The 25,151-nt window shown below is 39.2% G+C and overlaps 2 protein-coding genes across 2 annotated transcripts in view; both read right to left on the reverse strand.

The window, feature by feature from the left end:
- Positions 1-1,583: 1,583 nt before the first annotated feature.
- On the reverse strand, positions 1,584-10,748 carry LOC121387779 (zinc finger protein 431-like). Its single transcript, XM_041518985.1, has 2 exons — positions 10,643-10,748; positions 1,584-5,241 (listed from the first exon to the last, which is right to left on the reverse strand). The coding sequence occupies exon 2, from the start codon at positions 4,138-4,140 to the stop codon at positions 2,011-2,013; it is 2,130 nt and encodes a 709-aa protein (XP_041374919.1). The 5' UTR covers positions 4,141-5,241; positions 10,643-10,748; the 3' UTR covers positions 1,584-2,010.
- Positions 10,749-24,474: 13,726 nt separating this feature from the next.
- LOC121387161 (ficolin-1-like) overlaps positions 24,475-25,151 on the reverse strand; it is a 5,721-nt gene continuing 5,044 nt past the window's right edge. The window contains exon 5 of the mRNA XM_041518187.1: positions 24,475-24,789. Coding sequence (XP_041374121.1) covers positions 24,475-24,789 — 315 coding nt within the window. The remainder of the gene's footprint in view (positions 24,790-25,151) is intronic.

Genomic DNA, 25,151 nt, shown 5'->3' on the forward strand with positions numbered 1-25,151 from the left:
AGGTAAAAATAATTCGGCAAGTCAGATGGAAAATATTTTATGCTGTAGTGGCGTTGGCTATGTCTGGCTATTTCAAGACATTGGTGATGTTAAAATATTTCTAAAAACTTTAAAACTTAGACTAACAGACATATATATACAAGAATGGTTAACAGATATAAACAGTAGTATTATATATGAAATATATAGATTTTTTAAGTCAACTATACTTTTAGAAAAACATTTGGATTGGAATACACATCATTCTAAAATGCACTCACAAGATTTAGATCAGGCTATACACTTTTCTTAAACTCGTAGAAATAGATACAGACATGACTTGCCCAAACAGTGTCACTATTGTGATGACATATTGGAAGATGAATTCCATTTTTTGTTTATATATCCATTATATAGGGATTTAAGAATAAAATATATGTCTCCAAAATACAGGTGTCATCCCAATAGATTAAAAATGATAATTTTATTAAATACAGAAAGAAAGAAATGTTTTATTTAACGACACACTCAACACATTTTATTTACAGTTATATGGCGTCAGACATATGGTTAAGGACCACACAGATTTTGAGAGGAAACCCGCTGTCGCCACTACATGGGCTACTCTTTCCGATTAGCAGCACAGGATCTTTTATTTGCTCTTCCCACAGGCAGGATAGCACAAACCATGGCCTTTGTTGATCTAGTTATGGATAACTAGTCGGTGTAAGTGGTTTACACCTACCCATTGAGCCTTGCGGAGCACTCACTCAGGGTTTGGAGTCGGTACCTGGATTCGAACCCAGTGCCTACCAGCCTGTAGACCGATGGCCTAACCACGATGCCACCGAGGCCGGTATCTTTGCAAAGATGATGTACATGTCAAAGAATATTGATGAAGTGCTTGGTTCGAGCAAGCGATTGGCCACAAATCTGGATATCAGCCAATCAAAATTAATTTAATTTAACGCTATATACAGCTGTGCGTGGCCTGGTTTCCGGTAATGGTAACTGAAATGGAAACATATGCGGTTTGCGTATGGTCATATTGAACTTAAATTTAACAAACCGTACATTTGTTTCAAATAAATAGATACTTTAAATGACAAATATCGATTTTTAAAAACCATAAGTATCAACAAAAGAGTGCACGTATCGTGAATCGTATCGTAGAGAGAAATATCGTGACATGTCGACTTATCGATAAATCGTTACATCCCTAGTAATAGTAGTATATATGTTGCAACTTGCCAGTATTTCTGCCAGAATGCCATTTTTGGGAATGGGGGCCTCTTTTACAAAGAAAATGGGTTAAGTTTAGGGTTAGGGTTAAGAAAATCATACAGTTATGATACAAGTAATTAATTTTGTCAAAAGGTTAACGTAAAATAACACCCACCAAAACCCCCACATCTGCTAAGACATGTCGGTATGGCGCCATACCCATTTCACTCTCTTGCAAAAACCCTGGTTGCATATAATTTCATATATGAATTACTTAAGTAAAAGACCAGCAATATATTTCACATTTGACACCTTACTTCTGAATGAATGACATACATGTATATAGCCACTTCAAACTTTTGAAAAACTTAACACATGCAAGCACTGTGCCATTTTAATGGGGTTTTTTTTTTTTTTTTTTTTAAAGTACATGGTTGTGGAAAAAAACATTTTAAGACATTGCATCTAAAGGATTTCTTCTCATAACTTCCATGGAATCAAAGCTGTAGCAAGACTAAAACTACTTCGAATTAACTTCACACCAAACATTTTTGTATTTACAATGAAATAAACTCCAACTTTACAAATGAAGTTCCATATGTATTCCAAGGAGGCAGAAACAACAAACCAATCTGATAATTACTGCTTCACTTCTCATGAATATTCATATGACATTTAAGATTATTTGCACTAACCCAACGCTTCGAACAAACTTCACATGAAAACTCTTTCACTGTACGATGAGTTTTCATGAGATTTAAGATTCTTAAAATCAACAAAATTCTCCAAACAAACTTTACACAAAAACTATTTTTCTTTAGAATGAGTCTTCATATGATTTTTAAGATTCCGAGCAGCAATAAAACTCTTTGAACAAACTTTACACAAAAACTCTTTTTCTTTAGAATGAGTCTTCATATGATTTTTAAGATTCTGCGCAGAAACAAAACTCTTCGAACAAACTTTACACAAAAACTCTTTTTCTTTAGAATGAGTCTTCATATGATTTTTAAGATTCTGCACAGCAACAAAACTCTTCGAACAAACTTCGCACAAAAACTCTTTTTCTTTAGGATGAATTTTCATATGAGATCTAAAATCCTTAGCATCAACAAAACTCTTTGAACAAACTTTGCACAAAAACTCTTTCTCTTTCAAGTGAGTTGTCATATGATATTTAAGACTCTTAGCAGACGCAAAACCATCTGAACAAAATTCACACAAAAATGGTTTCACCCCAGTGTGGACCCACTGATGTGTATTAAGAATGTTGCGGGATCTAAACGACTTGGAACAAACATCGCATTTGTATTTGTCTGTGTGAGTATGCATGTGTGTTGTGAGGTAACGGCGCATTGGAAAGTCAAGGGAACAGATCTTGCAAGTGTATGGTTTCAGTCCAGTGTGTATGTTCAAGTGCTGTTGATACTGGGAATGCGCTAAGAAACATGTTGAGCAGACTTCACACTTGTATGGCTTTCCTGTCTTATGACTCATGGTGTGGACCCTGAGAGTACACTTCGACTTGTAAGTCTTTGTGCACTCCTGACATTTGAATCTCTGACTGGAATGGATAGACATATGTTGTCGCAAAGCTGATTTGCTAATAAATCTCTTAGAACAGATATCACAGACAATCTTTACTTCATCGAAATGGATGGTTCTGTGATTCCTCATGTAATATAATGATGTGAAGGATTTTGAACAAACATCACATGTATAATTCACCTTTAAATGAATCACCGACTGGTGTGCCTTGAGATTAGGTCTTGTATCATACCTTTTAGGACATTGGTCACACTGAAAATATTTTCTACCTCCAGCATTGTGAACCAGCTTATGCCGCTCAAACACTTTAGCAAACTTATAACGTTTTGAGCAGACATCACATTTGAGATCAGGCTTATTGTGAACCTGCATATGACGTCTTAACCAGGCAGCCATCTTAAAAGCTCTTGAACAAACTTCACATTTAAAAGGTTTTTCATTCGTATGAAAATATCTGACATGTCTCTTTAGATAATAGGGTGCTTGAAAACTTTTGTAACAAAGATCACACTGGAATTTCACATTTAAGTGATTCACCGTTTGATGTAATTTGAGGTTTTCTTTAACATCATAAGCTTTAGAGCACAGTCCACACTTGTAACGATTTTTCTTATTAGAATGAATGACAATGTGGCTTCTATAGGAAGCAATCCATTTAAAGCGTTTGCCACAAACTTCACATGTATACGGTTTTTCATCTGAATGATTCAACTGATGGTTTTTCAAGACATATTTTGACTTAAAGCATTTGTGACAAACTTGACATTCAAACGATCTGACATTACAATGGATTCGCTTATGTGCCTGTAGAGTCTTGTCACATACAAATGACGTTGAACATAACTCACAGGTAGCTGCTTTTCTGCCAAGATGTCTTGCGACATCTCTCTCAAGCAGAATAGTAGTTGCATAATGTATTTTACAAATATTACACTCGAATGGAGCATCCCCAACATAGGCAGAAATATATCTTTCGAGATACTGTGCATTAGAGGTTTGTACATGGGCAATGATGTGTCTTTGAAGATGCTCAATGTTTGAGAAACGTTCTGCACATATCTTGCACATAAATGGCTTCTCCACACTGTAACCACACTCAGTCTTAATGTCTGTGGTGTCTCCTACTTCTGCTTGTTTAATGTCATTGTTATCAGGTTCACCGATTCCTCGCAAAATGTTAATATCTGCTTCCTCGTGTGTCTGGTTAATGTCAGGGTCATTTGCTTTTTTGTCTGATTGGTTGATACCACAGTCGTTTGCTTCTGTGTCTGCCTGTTTAATGTCATAGCTATCTACTTCAATGACTGGCTGATCCATGTCACGAGTCTTTCTTTCAAGATTTACCTGTTTAATGTCATAGCTGTCTACTTCAATGACTGGCTGATCCATGTCACGTGTCTCTCTTTCAAGATATACCTGGTTAATGTCATAGCTATCTACTTCAATGACTGGCTGATCAAGGTCACAAGTTTTTCTTTCAAGATCTACCTGTTTAATGTCAGAGATAACTATGTCATCGTCTTGCAGATGAATGTTATGGCGATCTATTGCAGTGTCTACTAATTAATGTCACAACTCGCTCTGTCTAGGCCTGCCTGGTTAATGTAAGAGATCTATGCGGACTATTCTGGAATGCATGTTGTCCTTTTCTGGTCTTGATGAGATTTTAACGTCGGCCTTTGCTGACCTGAAATTGTTTGGTGAATATGAGGTCAACTCACTTTTTCCCAATCCTGATCTTAAAGTGCATGGAATTTTATTCAGATCTGATCTACCATCTCTTGTTTTACCTGGTGACACTTTATATCTGGCCTGTCCTGATGCCCGATGGTTTGCACACTGTGGAGATAAAGGACTTGGACTCGCATCCACATCACAGTTCTTGCTTGTTGGTAACCTTTTGCTATGATCCTGCTGCAGCTGTTTTATCAAAATATTCTGATAATGATTTGTAATCAGCTAGCACACCTCAGGAGGGATTTCGTCCAGATTTACCGTATGCAACGACAGTGACTGATCAAACACCAGCGATATATCTGTCTGGGTTGAGGATTGTGCAGTACTGGTCTGAGTCTGGATGGCCTTATCCCGAGTTTGATGAGGCTGATCTGTCATATCTAGTAATACATCCTTCTGAGTTTGTTGTGGTTGATAAGTTTCTGCTTCATAGTTAGCTAGCGTTATATCATTCTGAGTTTGTTGCACCTGATAAGTCTCTGCTCCATAGATAGCTAGCATTATATCATTCTGAGTTTGTTGCACCTGATAAATCTCTTCTTCATAGTTAACTAGCGTTGTATCATTCTGAGTGTCTTCTGTCTGACCAATCTCTTCTTCACATTTAATTAGTGTTATATCTTCCAAGTTTGTTGAGGTTGATACATCGCTTCTTCATATTTAACTTGTGTTATATCATTCTGAGTTTTCCGCGAGGAATCAGTAGGTGTTGATTTATGGGAAGCTATCTTGATGATAAAGTTATCATGTTATCTGTAAGCAAACAATAAAATGAAATGAAAAAACCTGCAAACCCGCAGAAACAACAGATGTAAAACACAGAAGAATACAAGGAAAGAAAAAGTTTGATTGTTTAGTTTTACGACACCACTAGTGCATAATGACAAACAGTCCAGATAGCTGAGGTGTGTGCCCAGGACAGTGTGCTTGAACCTTAATTGGATATAAGCACGAAAATAAGTTCAAATGTAATGAATGAAATGTACTCTGTAACAAACCTACTTTTCGCATTAAATTTTAAGCCACCTGTGACGGAACATGCTCATATCTTTTCGCCTGTGATGATGTTAATTGTTTTAGAGGGCCGTGTGCAGCTTGGTTACGTAATACCTCTGCGCGGCGCGTACCCCCTAATACACACTTAGACCAGGTGTGGAGGCCATGTGGCCAGTAGTTACGTAATACCTTCGGTAGTTCAGTTTACGATCGGGGTATTGCTAGCTGAATGGCGACAGTAAGTCTGATCATCTAAGAAAAAAATACCGTCTCTGGGAGTTGTGGCAATATCACATGATAGGTGAGGTACCACGTTGTGCCCTTTATTAATTAAGTTCCCCTGGAAGCGTTTCTCAATTATAACACGTGTGGGTGTTGTGTCACGGTGAAGTGATTAGAATATTGTGTAAACTAGACACCTAGAGATTAACTAATTAAGTGTTTAGCTCTGGGTTGTTATTATATTGTTGTTGCTAATTAACTACTGCGGCAAGTACATTTGTCAGCGTAGTGTTAATACAGATTCCAAAGAGTAATGTGTTTTGTTGTGTTTTCTAGTGAACTAAACATGCTATATTATATATTTATATCAGAACTTATCTCTGATCTACCTAGAGCTGAGCCACTCGGGTATTGGACTGCCCGATACAAAGAGATCTAATAGAAAGAAGTGTTTTATTTAACGACGCACTCAACACATTTTATTTACGGTTATATGGCATCAGACATATGGTTAAGGACCACACAGATTGTTTTTAGAGGAAACCCGCTGTCGCCACATAGGCTACTCTTTTATGACAGGCAGCAAGGGATCTTTTATTTGCGCTTCCCACAGGCAGGATAGCACAAACCATGGCCTTTGTTGAACCAGTTATGGATCACTGGTCGGTGCAAGTGGTTTACACCTACCCACTGAGCCTTCCGGAGCACTCACTCAGGGTTTGGAGTCGGTATCTGGATTAAAAATCCCATGCCTCGACTGGGATCCAAACCCAGTACCTACCAGCCTGTAGCCCGATGGCCTAACCACTACGCCACCGAGGCCGGTAGATCTAATAGATATACCGTTAGAAGAGATATTTGGATAATCGTGTTTTATTCAGTTACGGGTATTATAGGATCCCCGTGACACCACCATAAGTAAATTTTAACTGAGGACATTAAACATGAACGCTACACTCCTGATTCATGATTAATAAAATTAAAGACCGGCGCACACAGACGTGACATGCAAAAGTGATAGGCCATGCAACAGCAAAGAAACAAGATACGGAACTATTTGTTTTGCTTAAAGACACCACTAGAGCACACTGATTAATTATCATTGGCTATAGGATATCAAACATTTGGCAATATTCTGACTCGTAGTGATCAGAGGAAACCTGATAGATTTTTCTTTATACAGCAATAGATCTCTTATATGTATACCCTTTCCCACAGACAGGAAAGCACATATCATGGCCTTTGTCCATTTGTGGTGCACTGGTTGGAACGAGAAAGAAACCAATCAGGTGAATGAGTGCACCGAGGAGGTTTGATCCTGATTCAAGGACCTCAAGTGAGCGCTCAACGGACTGAGTGAAATCCCGCCCTCTTGTTTGTTTTGTTTAATGACACTATTATAGCAGACTGATTAATTAATCATTGGCTATTGGATACCAAACATTTGGTAATTCTGACATGTAGTCATTAGAGGAAACCTGCTACATTTTTCCAAATGCAGCAAGGGATCTTTTATATACACTTTCCCGGGAAAGCACATACCATGGCCTTTGTCCAGTTGTGGTACACTGGTTGGAACAAGGAAAACCTCAATCAGTTGAATGAATCCACTGAGGTGGTTTTATTCTGCGATGCAACCACCTCAACCAACTGAGCTATATGTGGCACAGTGTGCAAAACCACAGTCACGCCATAAAACATTTCTTAGTGTGGAAAACAAAGAAAGAAATATTTTATTTAATGACACAGTCAACACATTTTATTTACAGTTATATGGTGTCAGACATATGGTTATGGTGTCAGACATATGGTTAAGGACCACAGATATTGATAGAAAACCTGCTGTTAACAGCAAGGGATCTTTTATATGCACCATCCCACAGACAGGGTAGTACATACCACGTCCTTTGATATTCCAGTCATGGTACACTGGCTGGAATGAGAAATAGCCCAATGGGTCCACTGACAGGGATTGATCCCAGACTGACTTTGCATCGAGCCAACGCTTAATGTAAAAGGAAATAGGATCGTTTCTATTTCGTGTGACAGAAAGAAAGAAGTGTTTTATTTAACGACGCACTCAACACATTTTATTTACGGTTATATGGCGTCAGACATATGGTTAAGGACCACACAGATTTTGAGAGGATACCCGCTGTCGCCACTACATGGGCTACTCTTCCGATTGGCAGCAAGGGATCTTTTATTTGTGCTTCCCACAGGCAGGATAGCACAAACCATGGCCTTTGTTGAACCAGTTATGGATCACTGGTCGGTGCAAGTGGTTTACACCTACCCATTGAGCCTTGCGGAGCACTCACTCAGGGTTTGGAGTCGATATCTGGATTAAAAACCCCAAGCCTCGACTGGGATCCGAACCCAGTACCTACCAGCCTGTAGACCAATGGTCTGCCACGACGCCACCGAGGCCGGTCTTCGTGTGACAGATAATGTTGCAGACAATCACAACACTGGTAAAAGTTCAGAGACACTGAAGTCATTGAATGGTGGTTTTCAAATGAAGAAATGGCTTAAAACTGATTGACATGGATGAACATCAACATAGGCATACAGACTCCCATTTTTGTAGGGGGCTGGCTTTTGCCCGAATTAAGCAAAAATGCCCGAATCTGCATAACAACATTTAATGAAATTAGCATTACTACCAAACAGATTGCATGGACTCGACCAGGAGTGCAAAATTAACAATAACAAAGGAAATAAACGAAAATGCAGTTAAGTATTCATTGATGCGAACAACTACTGGGGTTTTTTGGGGCAAATTTACATCATGTTTTACTTGAGTGTAATTGTATTATTTAATGTCTGCAACCATATCTCTTGACACATGCAGTCCTAGCTGACAATAAGCATGACCTACATTCACAATGACATCATGGTCAGGTCTTTCAGCCCTGAACTAGCATGTGTGTATTGAAATTGACATGCATTGTCCATCAATTTTTATAACTTTACAGACTTTACAAAGATAGAATAACAAGCTACAGATCTCAGGGCATAAAATTTGAATTTGTCAGACAACCAATATGTCGTTCATGTGGTTTTAGTGTTTACACATAAAATTTTCTTCAGTAGCTAGATACAAATGAAAAGGTTAATGGCCAACAATAATCAAATGAGAATCTATGATGAGTGATTTTCGTAGGTTTTCACCATCAAATTTCATATCATAAATACCAAAATATACTATTTGTGTGCTAGGGCTAGGTAGAAAGCTGCCAGGTGAAAATAAAAATGAAGTATGTCTGTTCTAACCCGATCGACCCACAAACATTGATCTGTCAAAATCTGTTTTGACCTCTTTTGGGGAAGATTTTTTTTTTTTTTAAAATAATTAACCAATTTCAATTTAGGCTTAAACTAGTGTAATATTGATCTGTAGATGATATTTGTCAAACATTTTAAAACATTGATAAAATCAATGATATAATTTAATCAAAATTTATTAACGTCAGTTTCAATTCGTAGTAACGAGAACATGATTTTCTCTTGATGATGGCACCAGATCTCACGAACCGCAGTGCATGTTCGTAATACGTTACATGCTCTTGTGACTGACAAAATGAGTTTTAAACTAAATCAGTCTAACGGTAGCTGCCCAGGTACCTTCGCGTGAGCATTGGCATGCTTTTAGTCACAAAGTTAATACTACAGTACTAGAATGCCATCACATTTGCTATTAATAGATCTGATTCCGCTGAAAGAAGCTATACAAGTGTCTAACTCGACTAAAATGAGTAATCGGCCTACTTATTCCGATTGGCTTGGAATAGTGGTGATTTTCTTGACACATATTTTGTTTTCATCAGTGTCATTAAATTGCATCGTCATATAATATAATATAAAAACTACCCATAAAAATTCTCTGATGTACTACAAACACTGAATATCGTGACGTCAGAAGTTTAAGAATTACAGCAAACTTTCCTTTGCGAGATAGCTAATTTGGTAATATATTGTTTGTGGTGACAGATAGATTATGTAACTCTTCACACCAAAAGATAAGAAAATGGCTTAGACAAAAATTAGCCACTTCCAAATTTTATTAGCCTTTTTTTTTAAATTAGCCAATAGCTACTGAGAGCGCAAACCTTGGATCGTTACTTACCCGGTAACAGTACTAATGGAAACATGTAGTGGGTTTCCTTTCTAAGACATGTCAAAATTAACAAATGTTTGACATCTAATAGCCAATGCTTAATAAATCAATGTGCTCTAGTGGTATCATTAAACAAAACAAACTAACTTGCAATATTCAATTGTGATAATGCTAACACTACATTTGTTTACTCATCTACATATAACCATATTTAACCAGAACATTACTGAAACAGGGTGTTGTCAGGTTTCTTCATGTAGTATGTGTATTGGTGGTTACTATGTAAAATGTGTGTTATTGGCACACTTGGAAATGATCAATATAAAGGTATCTAGCATCAAACTTAGAATTTTTGTGGCATTCCGTGAAAACTCAGACTGAGAGGGGTCATAAGTCCAACGGGGAATGCCTTTTTTATACTACTATGAAATTTACTAAAAGTTATTTATTTCTCAGCCGAATTGCACACAAAAATAGTATTTTTCTGTTATTTCCAAAACATTTTTTCTTTTCTTCTTACGTCAAATTATTTACAAAAAAATATGGGTTTTTTTAAACAATGATGGGACGGATTATAGCTCTCAAACGGCAGAGTACTCAGGCCATAAACTAATGTCACTTAAAAAATGTAAAGTATTATTGTATGTACGAAGTATTGTTTTTATTGTATTTAATTTGGTGAATTTTGCTTATCGTATCGAAAACACATGACGCCAGGATACGAAATGTTGTGTCATTCGTGTGCATGTTGCCAAAGACCACTGTGTCCAAATGTTTAAAAGAGAAGAACGAGTTGGAACTGGATAACATTATTACCATACACTGGCGAATACTATTGGCAATAGATGTATTTTGATCAACAACAATATTCAAGAAACCGCACATTACTTCTTCTACTTCTAGAGCAGTATACGTAATCGAGACTATTGTTTCTTTCCCGTCTAGCATTTTCCATTCACTGACTGAGGGCACCATACCGATACAAGTCAAAACGTACCCAAATCCAAGCGTACCCAACAACAACGTACCTATTTTAATTAAAAATATGCCAACTCCTTACCGTTACTAAAACATACCCATCAAAACGTATCCTTATTTGTTCAAACGTACTCTTGTTTATATATTAATTAATGTAAAATTAACAGAACTGTAATAACATTTTATGTACTTTGTACCAGATTTAAATGCACTATAATGTTTATAACAATTAGGGTGTCCACTAGCTCGAGTGACTTCTAGCCCACTCCTTTGTTTATATGTTGTAGGGGAGACATAAACAATGGGGAGGGCTAGAGGTCACTCGAGTTAGGTATCCACGAGTACTCAAGTACTCGGGAACAGGCCGAGTGTAGCAAGACTCGAGCCCGTTCACAGGCTCTTACATATACCCTTACTTTAAAGTTTAAGTGAGACAATGTCTAGCATTAATTTCAGTAGTAACTAACCAGCAATACAAGTTACACAATAATTATATGATCATGTGCTAGTTTTTCTTTATAATCTGGCATTTTCAATCTATTTTTACGGCCCTGGCTCTTATAGTTAACTCTAGGTCTCGTGTCATCTAGCGTTATTCTGTTATATTCCCACATACAAGAGAATAACGGTAGAGGATATGCGAAATAAGTTAGCTCGTGCGTAATAGAAAAGTCCATTTCAGGTTAACTTGTACCGTTCTTTTTCCTCTTCTTTTTCATTGGGTGGTATCATAATGACATTCGTGACCTGGTCATCACCTAGGAGCAGCCTTTCGTATGTGTTAACAAGTATGCGTTATTAAAAAAACCCGAAAAAACACAAAAAAACAACAACAACCGAAAACAACAACACCCCCCCCAAAAAACCCAAAAAAAACAACAACAACAAAACAACAACAACCCAACAACAACAAAATAACAACAACAAAAAACAAAAAAGAAAACAAAACAAAACAAAACAAAATAAAACACCAAAACAAAACAAAACAAAACAAAACAAAACACCAAAGACCCACACACACAGCACCCCAAAACGAATGCTGTTCTCACCAACGGGTGTGGAAGAAAACTGCATCCATCAAATAGGGGAAAGTACTTTGCGGAAGAAAGAAATACGAGTACCGTATAGTCTCGGTTAGGCTACACACATTTTCCTGGTCAGAGAAAAATAAGTCTTATTTATGTTCGTGTTTATAAATCTTCATCAATGATCACAGAATGTCTATCCAGGGCCGTAACTAGGATTTTTTGTTTGGGGGTGGGGGGGGGGGGGGGGGGGGGGTGCAACTGAGTAGTTAATAGTCTAAAACTCCTTAAAGGTTAAGGAAAGAATTTTCTTTAAGTTTCTACAAATTGTTTCCGGATTTTTTTGCTGGATAGCTAGCTACGACCCCGCTATTCATTCATCAGTGTGTGAAATAAGGACTTATCCTTTTGTCCTGACACGTGATAATCTGCTGGGACAAGCAGAATGAACCTTAGTGGTTGTCCAGTGGACAAGTAAAAAAAATATAATGCTGTTTCATTTTGACCAATCAAAAACATTTACATTGTTCTTCCTCTTGTCTTGAATATAACTACCGTAACAAATTATTTAAACAAGTAAAAATATTGATGGACAAGTAGATTTGTAGATGTACTTGTCCTGCTTATTTCTATCACTGTTCATGAGTTACTAGATAGTTCGTTGTAATAGTTCAGTCCAGCTATAGCGCCTTGTTCTTGTTTTAAAGAAACACAGTCTTTTCGTACTGCAAAGTCGTTTCGTACCATAGTTATTTCGTACCACTGTTAAAAGTTATAATATTGTAAAATAGTCATACTAGTTATCACTTAAAAGTCATTGTCGTGCACGGCGGTGCAGGGGTGTGGGGGAAGGGTAATCCGGAGGGACATAAATGTGTGGTTCTTCTACGTCCGAACCTTGTTACATACCCTATATGTAGCTGGTATTCAAAACTTGTGGCACCATGTTTCAAGCGTTTCTCAACCGAAATAGTGCAGCAAATGGACACAGAAACCAAAAATGTATAACCTACTGTACTCACTAAATCCCGATTGATTGAAGTAATTGTGTCGTTATTAACAAAATATATCTTCCAATGACAACCGTCAAAAGTCCCCCGCATTTTAAATATGCTACATAGAAGGAAGCAACTCGTCGTGCACGTTAAGAAAAGTATTGACATAACGTGCCCCCTGCACTAGGGGGAGGAGGGGGCTCTAGCCTCACCCCCCCCCCCCCCCCAATAAGTCTGAATAAAACATTATTGGTAGTAAATCTTAAGGCAGAGGGGGTGGGACGTAGCCAGTGGTAATGCGCTTGCTTGATGCGCGGTCGGTCTAGGATCGATCTCCGTCGGTGGCCCCATTGGGCTATTTTTCGTTCCAGCCAGTGTTCCACAACTGGTGTAACAAAGGCTGTGGTATATACTATCCTGTCTGTGGGATGGTGCACATAAAATATCCCTTGCTGCTAATTGAAAAGAGTAGCCCATGAAGTGGCGACAGCGGGTTTCCTCTCTCTCTATCTGTATGGTCTTTAATCATGTCTGACGTCATATAACCGTAAATAAAATGTGTTGAGTGCGTCGTTAAATAAAACATTTCCTTCCTTCTTCCTTCTTAAGGCAGAGATGCATTTTACCTGCAGGATGCAGGAAATTGCATTTCAGGACATCTAGTTTTAAACATTTTACGGGGAGTATACCCCAAACCTCCTAGAAATTTTGCTTTGCGCCCTAGAAACTTTGCTTTGCGCCCTAGATATCAAGCAGACTACCCCCCCCCCCCCCCCCCCCCCCCCCCCCACCCCCCCCCCCCCCCCCCCCCCCCCCCCCCTTCCAAATGTCTACTTGCTTCTGCCGTGTCTGATTGTATAAACAAATTAGGTATGAAATGGCTATGAGTAAGATACGATATGACCATAATACGAGATGAGCAGGAACCATTTTAAACAACCACTGAATAAACAGTTTACTGGGGAGTCGTTTAAAAAAATCCTTTCCAGGCAATGTATTCAGATTCCTGGAAAAATGTAAAAAAAAAAAAAAAAAAGGTCCTGGAAAAATGTTTCAAGTGTATGAACCCTGTAAACACTTGACAACAGAGAACTTTGGCATTTGCTTACTTGTCATTTCGTAGACAAACTTAAAGTCAATCAGATTGACCAGCTCCCCATTAAATTAAAACACCATCAACTGAAACGCACTCATACTGTAACTTACCTAGAGCAATGCACAAACAAGAACGTATCCATATTTTAGTTAAAATTATACTACTCAAAAGAATTTAAGGGTCAGACGATATTTTTGACATTATTTTCTGAATGTCAATTATATTAGCTAGACCATAATGTCACGCATGGTATTGTTCCATTTTGACGAAAGTGGGTCTAAGCAACCCATAAATGAATTAAAATCCACTGTCATTGACACTGTCGACTAGTTCTAATGGCGAAAACATGCTTACATTTGCACGTAAATTAGGGCGAAAGCGAAAGGTCTGCTAAGTGCCCATAACTTGCTTTTTCACAAAGCGCTTCATGTGCACGCTTTGCACGTGTATTCCATGTTCCCAATGCTGAATTTCCGTATAATTGGAGCTTGCGTTCGTGTACGGTGCACACTCCAAATTCGACAATGGTACGACTTCAACTGACTATCGAAGATCGAGGAAGGGCTATTGCTTGGCTTCAGGATGGCAATACGCAAAGAAATGTTGCTCTGAGACTTGGTGTCAGTCAGAGTGTCGTTGGCCGACTGTGGCAACGGTACCAAGCAACGAATTCTGTTCGAAATCGTCCACGTTCGGGAAGACCCCGAAGCACTACAAATAGAGAGGACCGCTGCATCACCAATATGGCTCTACGTCAACGCACAACCACTGCACGCCGATTACGTGACAATCTGCGGACTGCGACTGGAACTCGAGTGTCTGATCAAACCATACGCAATCGTCTGAGAGCCAATAATCTACGCTGCCGTCGCCAGGCTGTTCGACCACCACTCCTACCACGTCACAGAACGGCCAGACGTCACTGGTGCACGCTTCATCTGCGGTGGCAACGTGTTCAGTGGGGTCGAGAGATGTTCACTGATGAGTCCAGGTTTAGTCTTCAGTTCAACGACGGCCGGGTTCGTGTCTACAGATGTCCTGGGGAGCGCTTCGCTGACGTTAAACAACGTCACCGGTTCGGTGGTGGCAGCGTCATGGTGTGGGGCGGCATCTCTATCCACCACAGGACCCCCCTCTATGTGGTGGATGGCAATCTGAATGGAATCCGCTATCTGAATGAGATTATCCGGCCGTTGGTTCTCCCAGGCCTTCAGCAGATTGGCGGCGGGGCAGTTCTGCAGGATGACAATGCCAGACCCCACCGACCAGGGTGGTAACGGACTTTCTCAGACAACAAGGTATCGCCAGGATGGATTGGCCAGCATATTCGCCTGACTTGGCCCCAATAGAGAACGCCTGGGACGAATTAGGCAGGAGAGTTCGGGATAACCATGCCCCTCCGGCCAACCTTCATGATCTGGGTCAACTTCTTATGGCAGAGTGGCAGGCCATTCCCCAAGAGTTCTTCAGACGTCTGATCAACAGCATGAGGCAACGATGTGTCGAGTGTATTCGCGCCAGGGGTGGATTCACACACTATTAAACGAATGTTCTAATGTGTAAAATCCATATTTGACAACCTTCAACTTTGACAGCATGTCATGTGACTTTCTTGTATACAGTGACGTTTATTTGTGTTTTTTTGTAAATATGGAACAATAAATAAAAATTTTGGTGTAGTTTACATCATCAATGTAATACACTCTGAAATTTATTTGGTTATACATTTTTGACCCTTAAATTCTTTTGAGTATATATTATGTTACACTCATCGAACTGCTTTTTTTCTGAATGGGAAGGGGTGGGGTGTCTCCAAGCGTTACGTGTATTTTGGGATGTGTGTGGTCTAGTGTTATTTAGCGTTACATGGGGGGAGGGGGGTGTCTAATTTCGACCAAAGCAGGCGTTAGGTTACGTAATGTGTGAACGGCCCCTTTCAAGGCAATTTATTATTGCATATTGTGAATGATTAATTGTATAAATATATAATACTAAACGAGGTTGCCTGTCAGATACTAACACTGTACACGAGTTTTATAAAAATGGTATGACAGGCAAGCTATTCTTGTATTTTATTTATTGCAAATCAACTGCAAACACGCCGCAGCACAGATGTCGAGACCTACTACACGTTATATTATTTTACGAATTGGGTCAGCAAGTGATCTACATCACGCTCACGTCACGCCAATATTACACTATAGTTAGATATTGAGTAATTACTATGACATGAGCAATATCTTACACTGGAGTGTAATAATAACGAGTATCATCAAAATACTGCTAGCTGAAGCAATACAAGTCCGTTACCGGGCTCAACACATTTACGTATCACCTAAGTTCAGGGGTCACAACTCTGTCAAAGAAAATTGATAAATCGGCGTGAAAGTCAAACCTGATCTCAAACAGTATATGATAAAGGTATACACAAAATTTCAGCTCGATATTAAACAGAATCAGAAAGAAGCCATTGATTTAGTAATCATCGGCTATTGGATGTCAAACATATGGTAATTTTGACATAGAGTATTAGAAAGGAAACCCGCTACATTTGTTCATTAGTAGCAAGGGATCTTTTATATGCACCATCCCATAGACAGGATAACACATACCATGTCCTTTGATATACATGTACCAGTCGCGGTGCACTGGTTGGAGCGAGAAATAGTAATGGGGCCCATCGACGGGGATCAATCCCAGACCGACCGCTCATCAGGCGGGCGCTTTACCACTGGGCTACATCCGGGGCTACACTGGACCGTAGTTAGGGGAGGGGGGGGGGGGTGGTGCAGTTGCTCCTCAAAAACAATTTACTGGTTATTAATATTGACGTTTTAAGTATGGCTGCAAAATGGTATTTCAGAGCCTCTAGATTTCAAAGTTTTCGAAGGGGGCGGGGGGGGGGGGGGGGGCATGTCCCCGGATCCCCATGTGTCTTGCGCCTTCCATGCTCGTTCGTTCGAAGATTTCATATGCCCCTATTCCCCTTCACACACACACACACACACACACACACACACACACACACACACACACACACACACACACACACACACACACATACACACACACACACAGACACATACACACACACACATATACACACACACACACATACACACACACAGACACACACACACACACAGACATATACAGTCACATAGACATATACAGACACACACACACACACACACTCACACACAGACACACACACACACACACACACTCACACACAGACACAGACACACATACACACGCACACACATACACACACACATACACACACACATACACACATACACGCACACACATACACGCACACGCACACACACACATACACACACATACATAAATACACACACGCGCACACGCACACACACACACACATAGACACACACACACACACACACACACATACACACACACACACACACACAAAGAAAATCCTAGCTACAGTCCTGGAATAGCATAGTCGGCTGCTATGGCTACGCGATGGTCAGTTCTTTGATTAAAGGTACCGTAGGATAGTCTACTTAACCAATAATTTTACAGAAATATTTACAGTAAACTGTCGGTTGATAATGTACTTTTTATGTGTTACAGGTTATTTGTCGGATAACGTTTAATTTCCTTGAGCAAAATGTTCAGTGGCAATCCTGAGGGTTGGTTGCCAAATAAAATGCATCTTTAATGCTTTTTGCTTTTTGTTCAATGGAACCCCCTCCCCGCCACACACACACACACACACACACACACACACAGAGAGAGAGAGAAACACACACCTCCCTCTCTCTCTCTGTCTCTCTCTCTCTCTCTCTCTCTCTCTCTCTCTCTCTCTCTCTCTCTCTCTCTCTCTCTCTCTCTCTCTCTCTCTCTCTCTCTCTCTCTCATGAATGAATATTTTGGTATGGTGCCCTCAATTGGCGAGTGGAAACTACAGTACGCGAAAGAAGGTATAGTCTCGGTAACTAATACTTATCTCCACTTTAAACGAATGCCAGACAACTCGGCACGGAGGACAACTCAGCCCAGACAACTCGGCCCACGTCGAGACAGCTCGGCCCAGAGTTTTGAGATAACCCGGCCCACCGCGAGAAAACTCGGCCCGGAGTCCAGAGACAACTCGGCACATGGACAATCTTGTCTATTGTTGAACAAGTGTTGTTTTTTAAATTAAAGTATTCTCACAGAAATACAAGAATTAGTTTTTTGTTAAATTGATAAATTGCAGATCCATTTATCTTTGAAGATAGTTTTCGACTGGCTGCTCCTAGGTGATGACCAGGTCACCAATGTCGTATGACTAATACAAAACCAAACAAACAGCGCGATGGAAATCGACTATACTACGACGTATAGTTAACCCGACAATCATGTGTCTGTGACGCGTAAGTCAGCTACATGTGCAATGGCTGTACATAACATTTAAAGGGACATTCCTGAGTTTGCTGCACGTTTTAAGATCTTATCGACGAACAGAGACTTTTTAACGATTGTAATTATATATCAAATATATTTTTCTGCATAAAATATTAGTGGCTGTATTTTAAACGTGTTTCTGATCGTTCTAATATTTGTACTAGGTTAAATTTCATCTTATTTCCTAAAATATAGTTTTTTTCGTACATACGAAGTTATTTGAAACACACTGAATATACAGACGCTGATATTCTAAACAAGAAAATGTAAGTTTAATCGTAGAAATATTTTATTAGTCGGAAACATCTTACAATGCAGCAAACTCAGGAATGTCCCTTTAATCGAAAAAGATGTTAAAATTTGCTTAAAACCTGGTTTTCGAGGATATGTAAGAAATAGAATAATGCATTCGTGTCCGTTAGATACCATTTATCTCACATCTCGTTGTTTAAAAACGTATGAAACTCGCTTTCGCTATTTAGATGCATTTCAAAAGAACTAGTTGTGAGATAAATGGTATCTAACCGCCACTCGTGTATTATTCTCTATACAACTGTCCACATGTATGGCTCTCTTACGATCAGAGTACTTGGGCTAGCTTTGGGTGGGAGACCGTGTTTTGGTGTTATTGTTGTTTAACGACACCACTGTTGGATGTTAAACGTTTTGTAATTCCGACTCGTAGTCATCAGAGAAAATCCGCTGCATTTTTTCTGATGCAGCTACGGATTTGTTTTTTATATGCACTTTCTCCACAGAAAGAAAAGCACATACCACGGCCTTTAATCATTTGTGGTGCACTGGCTGGAACGAGAGAAAAAAAACCCAATCAGTTGAATGGATCCACCGAGGTGGTTCGATCCTGCGACGCATGCACCTCGGGCGAGCACTCAACCGACTGAGCTACCCCCCCCACCCCTCCCCCCTCACCCAGTACCGGGAGGGCAAGCCAGTACCAACCAGCCTGAAGTCTGATGGTTTAATCACAGAGGCTGTCTACAGAGGGACGCCTTATATAAATATATAAATGTAAATATAAAAACAAAACGGCTTAATCCATGTACGTTAGTGAGCTCTGTGGTCTAGTGGATAAGCTGCTGGACAATCAAGCTGACGACAGTGGTTCAAATCCAGTCAAAGCTGGCTCACACATTCATTCATTTTTCTCATCTATCACCCTCTGCCCACTATTCTAATTATCTTAATATAAATTAAACTTTCCAATTTCTCGTACGATTTCAGTCTGTTTTGACTCTTTCTATCAGTTTCCTCGAACTCTGTCTTCTTAACTGTCCACATCATCGGCTACCTGTCTCAACTTCCTCCACGGGTGCAGTCTTTGTGTACGTCCCTGCACCCACCTAGCATCGTCGTCCTCTGCCGCTAATAAAGCTGGTCTGACCCACGGCACTAACTAACGACCGCCGGTAGTAGTGGAGCATAGTAGGTAGTTAAAAGTGCCTCTTAACGATGCCAGAAATAACTACTGAACACTCTCCAAAGTTGTCAGATTAGGCCAAAGCTGACGGGGTATGACAGGTGTGTGGCACGGATAGCCACAAGAGACGAGCACCTGTCGCGGGTTGGAGAGACAAGGACTGGGAAGAATTTGAAAGATAGGAGGAGTTGCCAGATCAGGAAGAAATGAAATGGAATTCAAAGGAAAGAAAGGAACGGAGTTAGAGAGACAAGAACTTGGATGTGGAAGTGGACAGCGAAAGAAGTTGAAAGATAGGAGGAGTTGCCAGATCGGGAAGAAATGAGATGGAATTTAAAGGAGAGTGTCACAAGTCAAGGGTATTCAGAGCAGAATGTGATTTGAAAGTAATTATTTGTAGATTTACTATACTATGTTTATTAGTACACATGTGGTATTTTAGTTGTACATATGAAGTTTATAGTATAATACTTATTATCAATTATACGGTAATACAGGTTGTACAGTTGAGAGAAATGGAATAGATTAGTCATAGCTTGGATCGTGAAACTAAAGGTTTCTTGGTATGGGATTAATTAGGCAAGGTAGGAATTTGTATTGTTGTAGCTTGTAGCAGGAGTGAGTGGATGGTAACTGAAAAGCTGACTGTGAATAAAAGAGATGACTTAGTTATTGTTTGGGGCAGTATGATTTATTTTTGAGAGAGAATAGTGAACAAGATTTGTGCAAGTTGGACAGAAGTTTGTGAAAGACTTTGGTGTTTATAGTTCGGGTTAATGCTTAACCGTAAGTAATTAAATACTTGATATTTAGTATGTATTGTTATTTTGTGATGGTTATAAAACATAATTGTATTATGTTAAAGTGTAGTAGTATGGTAATGACATATTAATTTTATAAAGATGTGGATAATGAATATTTAGTATAACTTGTATAATGTGGACATTGAGTAAAGAGATGAAGTTGATTGGTATATAAAGTGTATGGAATAATAAGGTGTTACATCATAGTAATTAAATGTATCTTGGTGTCACGGGGATTCTATAATTCCCGTAACTGAATAAAACACGATTATCAAAATCTCTCTCCTAACTGTATATCTATTAGATCTCTCTGTAACAGGCGGTTAAACCCTAGTATGGCTCGTCTCTAGGTATGATCAGAGATACGATCTTATATAAGTATATATATTTATAGCACGTTAGTTCTCTAGAAAACACAACAAAAACACAATAGACTTTGGAATCTGTATTAACCTACGCTGACAAATGTACAGCCGTAGTAGTTAATTAATAACAGCAATAATAACAACCCAGAACTGATCACTTAATTAGTTAATCTCTAGGTGTCTAGTTACACAATATGCAAATCACTTCACCGTTACACAACACCCACGCGTGTGATAATTGAGAAACGCTTCCAGGAGAAGTTAATTAATAAAGGAATTACAACACCATTCCTAACTGGTTAATGTTAATTAACCCTTACTACTCGTTCAGTAACGTGTGATAATTTAGGAACGCTTCCAGGGAAACTTAATTAATAAAGGAATTACAGCTCTATTCCTAACGGGTTAATTTTTAATTAACCCTAACTACTCATTCAGTAACCTTGTAACACAGAATTAATACTGGTACCTATCACAATAAAGACAATAACCTACAGTTTACCTAGGTCGTCTAGGATGACTGGCTAAGCTTTATATTACCAAATACTCGTATAATGTTAGAACAAAAAGTCTACGATTTACTTCGTCAGATGACCGAAGACACTGTCTAAAGAATATTGGTATAATACAGTATTAAAATATTTAAAGTCACATCAATCACATCAAGGTTATACACAGAGCAGAAATAAAAATATTTACCAAAGTCCAACGGACTACGTTCCCTGGGAGCCTTCCTATTCTGGTTCTCCTAGATATCTCTAAATCCTAGCTATTTATTATAAAACAGAATTCGCCTGGGGGTACAAGGCGGTACCTCCCCCTATCATCTGATATTTCACCTCTACTAGAGTCGATATATTTCTCTCTGATCGTCAGACTTACTGACGCCATCGTCGCCAAATCACGGTTGTAAAAACCGCACTCGCAGAGGTATTACGTAACTACTCGCCACATGGCCTCCACAGCTGGACTAAGTGCATATTGGAATGCCCGATCGCGAAGTATTACGTAACAAGTTGCCCAGTTAGCTAAGTGCAATTAAACTGCACACGGCCCTCTAACACAATTAATAATCGCCACAGGCGAAACAAATTAAAGAGCATGTCCCGTCACACTTGGTTACAGCAATGTAAGAGGTATCTGTTCTAGATGGTACAGAAGTAGTGTCTACTGAGAGATGTAGAGATGGCTTGCCTGTGTGGAGATGTATCCAGAGTTATAGAGATGGCTTGCCTGGATAAAGATGTGGCTGAGAGTTGAGCGTGTGGAGGTGTGGTGATTCGTGGAGGAGTGGTACACGAGAGAGTGCAGTGTGGTGGTAATGTGGAAATGAAGTTCCATGTGTGGGCTATTTATTAGCCATGTTCGGGTAACATAAAAACAACGGATTGTTGTTTTGTAATTTTATTAATATACTGTGCAAGTATAATAATGGAGGTGTGGTGAATTCGGAAGGTGAAGAGTAGGATGAGTTGTGCAATTGGTTCATAATTGTATTAGTTAACAACGTGCTCATGTATGTGTTGAAACATTAGCAGTGATAGTTGTTAATGGAAGAAAGTGGTATGTGCAATACTGCTTAATTAGTTAATATAAATAAGTGACTTTGGGTGTTATAAAAAAAACTGTTTTAATGAAGATATATGAAGTCATAAGTGGACACTGATATCTTATTTTGAATACGTAATATTTTAAATATTACGTGGTGCTATATGTGTGATGTGATATATACTTAATACATTGAATAGAATTTGTGTGTAATTAATATTGAGTAGTGTGGTGATCATCTGTACTAAGATGGTGACTGGCGAAATTTGTTAAATATGTGATGGAGAGAAAGATTTGGGTGTGAGTTGTTTTAGTGTGCATTGATGTATGATGAATAGGCCAAGGTTTGAGTAATGATTGAAATGTGTGAGTGTATATGATTATTATTTGCTGATGTAAATAAATGTAGCAAACTTATATTGGTTTTATGTGTTGTTTCTTTTAGTTAACTAATCACAGGTGGACAGCGAAAGAAGTTGAAATATAGGAGGAGCTGCCAGATTGGGAAGAAATGAGATGGAATTCAAAGGAGTAAAAGGAAAGGGGGCAGTGGTATAAAAATAAGTACAATAAAAATACGATTGTGCAAATTTATTTCATTACACAATTATGCATGACAGTATATACATATTACGTAGAACAATACATAACAAATATCACCAGGCCGATGTTTGCCCGAATTAAATGAAAATGCCAGAATCTGAATAACAACATTTATTTATATTAGCAATACTACTACAGTTTATATATCTGGTTGTATATGAATCACTACGTTTTTTTTTTTACATGGATTACAACTAATATTGCGGTTAGAATGATGGAAATACATGGTGAAAACGTTCCAATCTAGCTATTTTTGCCTGAATATCTCGATTGTTTTTACCCAAATTTGATGATTTTTTTCCAGCGCCAGTTGCACCCCCCCCCCCCCCCCCCCCCCCCCCCCCCCCCCCCCCCCCCGCGCCCTGCTTCCTGTCTCGTACGCTTATGTTAAAAACGTAGAGTTGAAGCTACACAACACAATGGACAGCGAACGTATCCAACAGTCGTTGACATATGACGCTTGACCAGTACAAACTGTCAATAAAAGAAGTTTGATTTGTTTAACGACACCACTGGAACATATTGGTTAATTAATCATCGGTTACTGGATGTCAAACATTTGGTAATTCTGACTCGTAGTCATCAGAGTAAACTCGCTACATTTGTCCTAATGCAGTAAGGGAACTTTTTATATGCACTTTCCCCCAGACATGAAAACACATACCACGACCATTGTCCAGTTGTGGTGCACTGGTAGGAACGAGAAAAACAAAATCAGTTGAATGGATCCACCGAGGTAGTTCGATCCTGCGACACATGCACCTCAAGCGAGCACTCAACAGACAGCTAAATCCCGCCCCAAACTATCAATAATACCAGGTGACAAAGTTTAGCATTACGAGAAAATAAATTTGACGAAAGTTAAAAAGTTTTATTTTATTTAACGACACCACTAGAGCATAGTGATTTATTAATCATTGGCTATTGGATGTCAAACATTTGGTAATTTTGATATATTAAGTAGTCTTAGAGAGGAAACCCGCTACATTTTTCCATTAGTAGCAAGGGATCTTTTATATGAAACCTTTCCACAGACAAGATAGCACATACCACGGCCTTTGTTATACCAGTCGTGGTGCATTGGCTGGAACGAGAAATAGACCAATGGGCCCACCGATGGTGTTCTATCCCAAACCGACCGCGCATCAAGCGAGCGTTTTATCATTAGGCTACGTCCCATCCCTAAATTTGACGAAGATAAATTTTAATATTTATGAGCAAAAATATATAATTAAAGCACTTTTCAAGACGATTTTTCTCAAATTCAAGCACTTTTCATGGGTTTTAACACATTCAAGGGCTTTTCGTTATGTCCACTCAGATTCAAGCCCTTTTTAAATTTATATAAACCCTGGACAAAACGGTGGTGTGGGGGCCTTCACGGGCTGGCTATAAGAAGCATTGCCATTTCTAAAATCCCAAAATTGTATGGTACCAGTGTCCAGTGCGTGTGTTTGACGTTACGTGACCAGTAGTCAAGATCTCTGCGCAGGACGCCATTGGGGTTGCACGCAGAGCACGTTCCAGCCGTAAACCACCAACCAGCGTTGAAATCCGACGCGCACGTGTCAATGTTGTTGACGTCAATGGTGGAAAAAGGCGCGTTTTTCAAAATCGTCAAGCAGTCGCCCAGATCGGTCTTTGTACTTTCGGTGGAGAATGACAAACGGTATTGGCTTGATTCGTCAGATATCTGCAAGACAGACAGTATATATATATTAAATGTGGCATTGCTCTACTCTTTCTTCAAATACTGAAAAGCAGTAGATGAAGTCAGCCAAAAACGTTATTGTGGTGAATTTAGAGGGACAAATAAAACAACACAACAACAAACAAACAAAAAACAACAACAACAACAAACAATTAGTACTACTAGTACTACTGTTAAACTATTAGAATAATGAAACCATATTAAACTTTCTCTTTGATACCAGTTGTGGTGCACTGGCTAGAACGAGAAATAGCCCAATTAATCTAGTATCCAATGGCCTCTTTAACGGGAATCGATCCCAGACCGACAGCGCATCAGACTAGTGCCTCACCTCCGGGCTACAT

The sequence above is a fragment of the Gigantopelta aegis genome, chromosome 13 (assembly GCF_016097555.1).
Source record: "Gigantopelta aegis isolate Gae_Host chromosome 13, Gae_host_genome, whole genome shotgun sequence".
Lineage (NCBI taxonomy): Eukaryota > Metazoa > Mollusca > Gastropoda > Neomphalida > Peltospiridae > Gigantopelta > Gigantopelta aegis.

What these genes read in the sequence shown, in the direction of transcription:
- LOC121387779 (XM_041518985.1), bottom strand. Translation starts at nt 4,140, where the DNA reads ATGGATCAGCCAGTCATTGAAGTAGACAGCTATGACATTAAACAGGTA.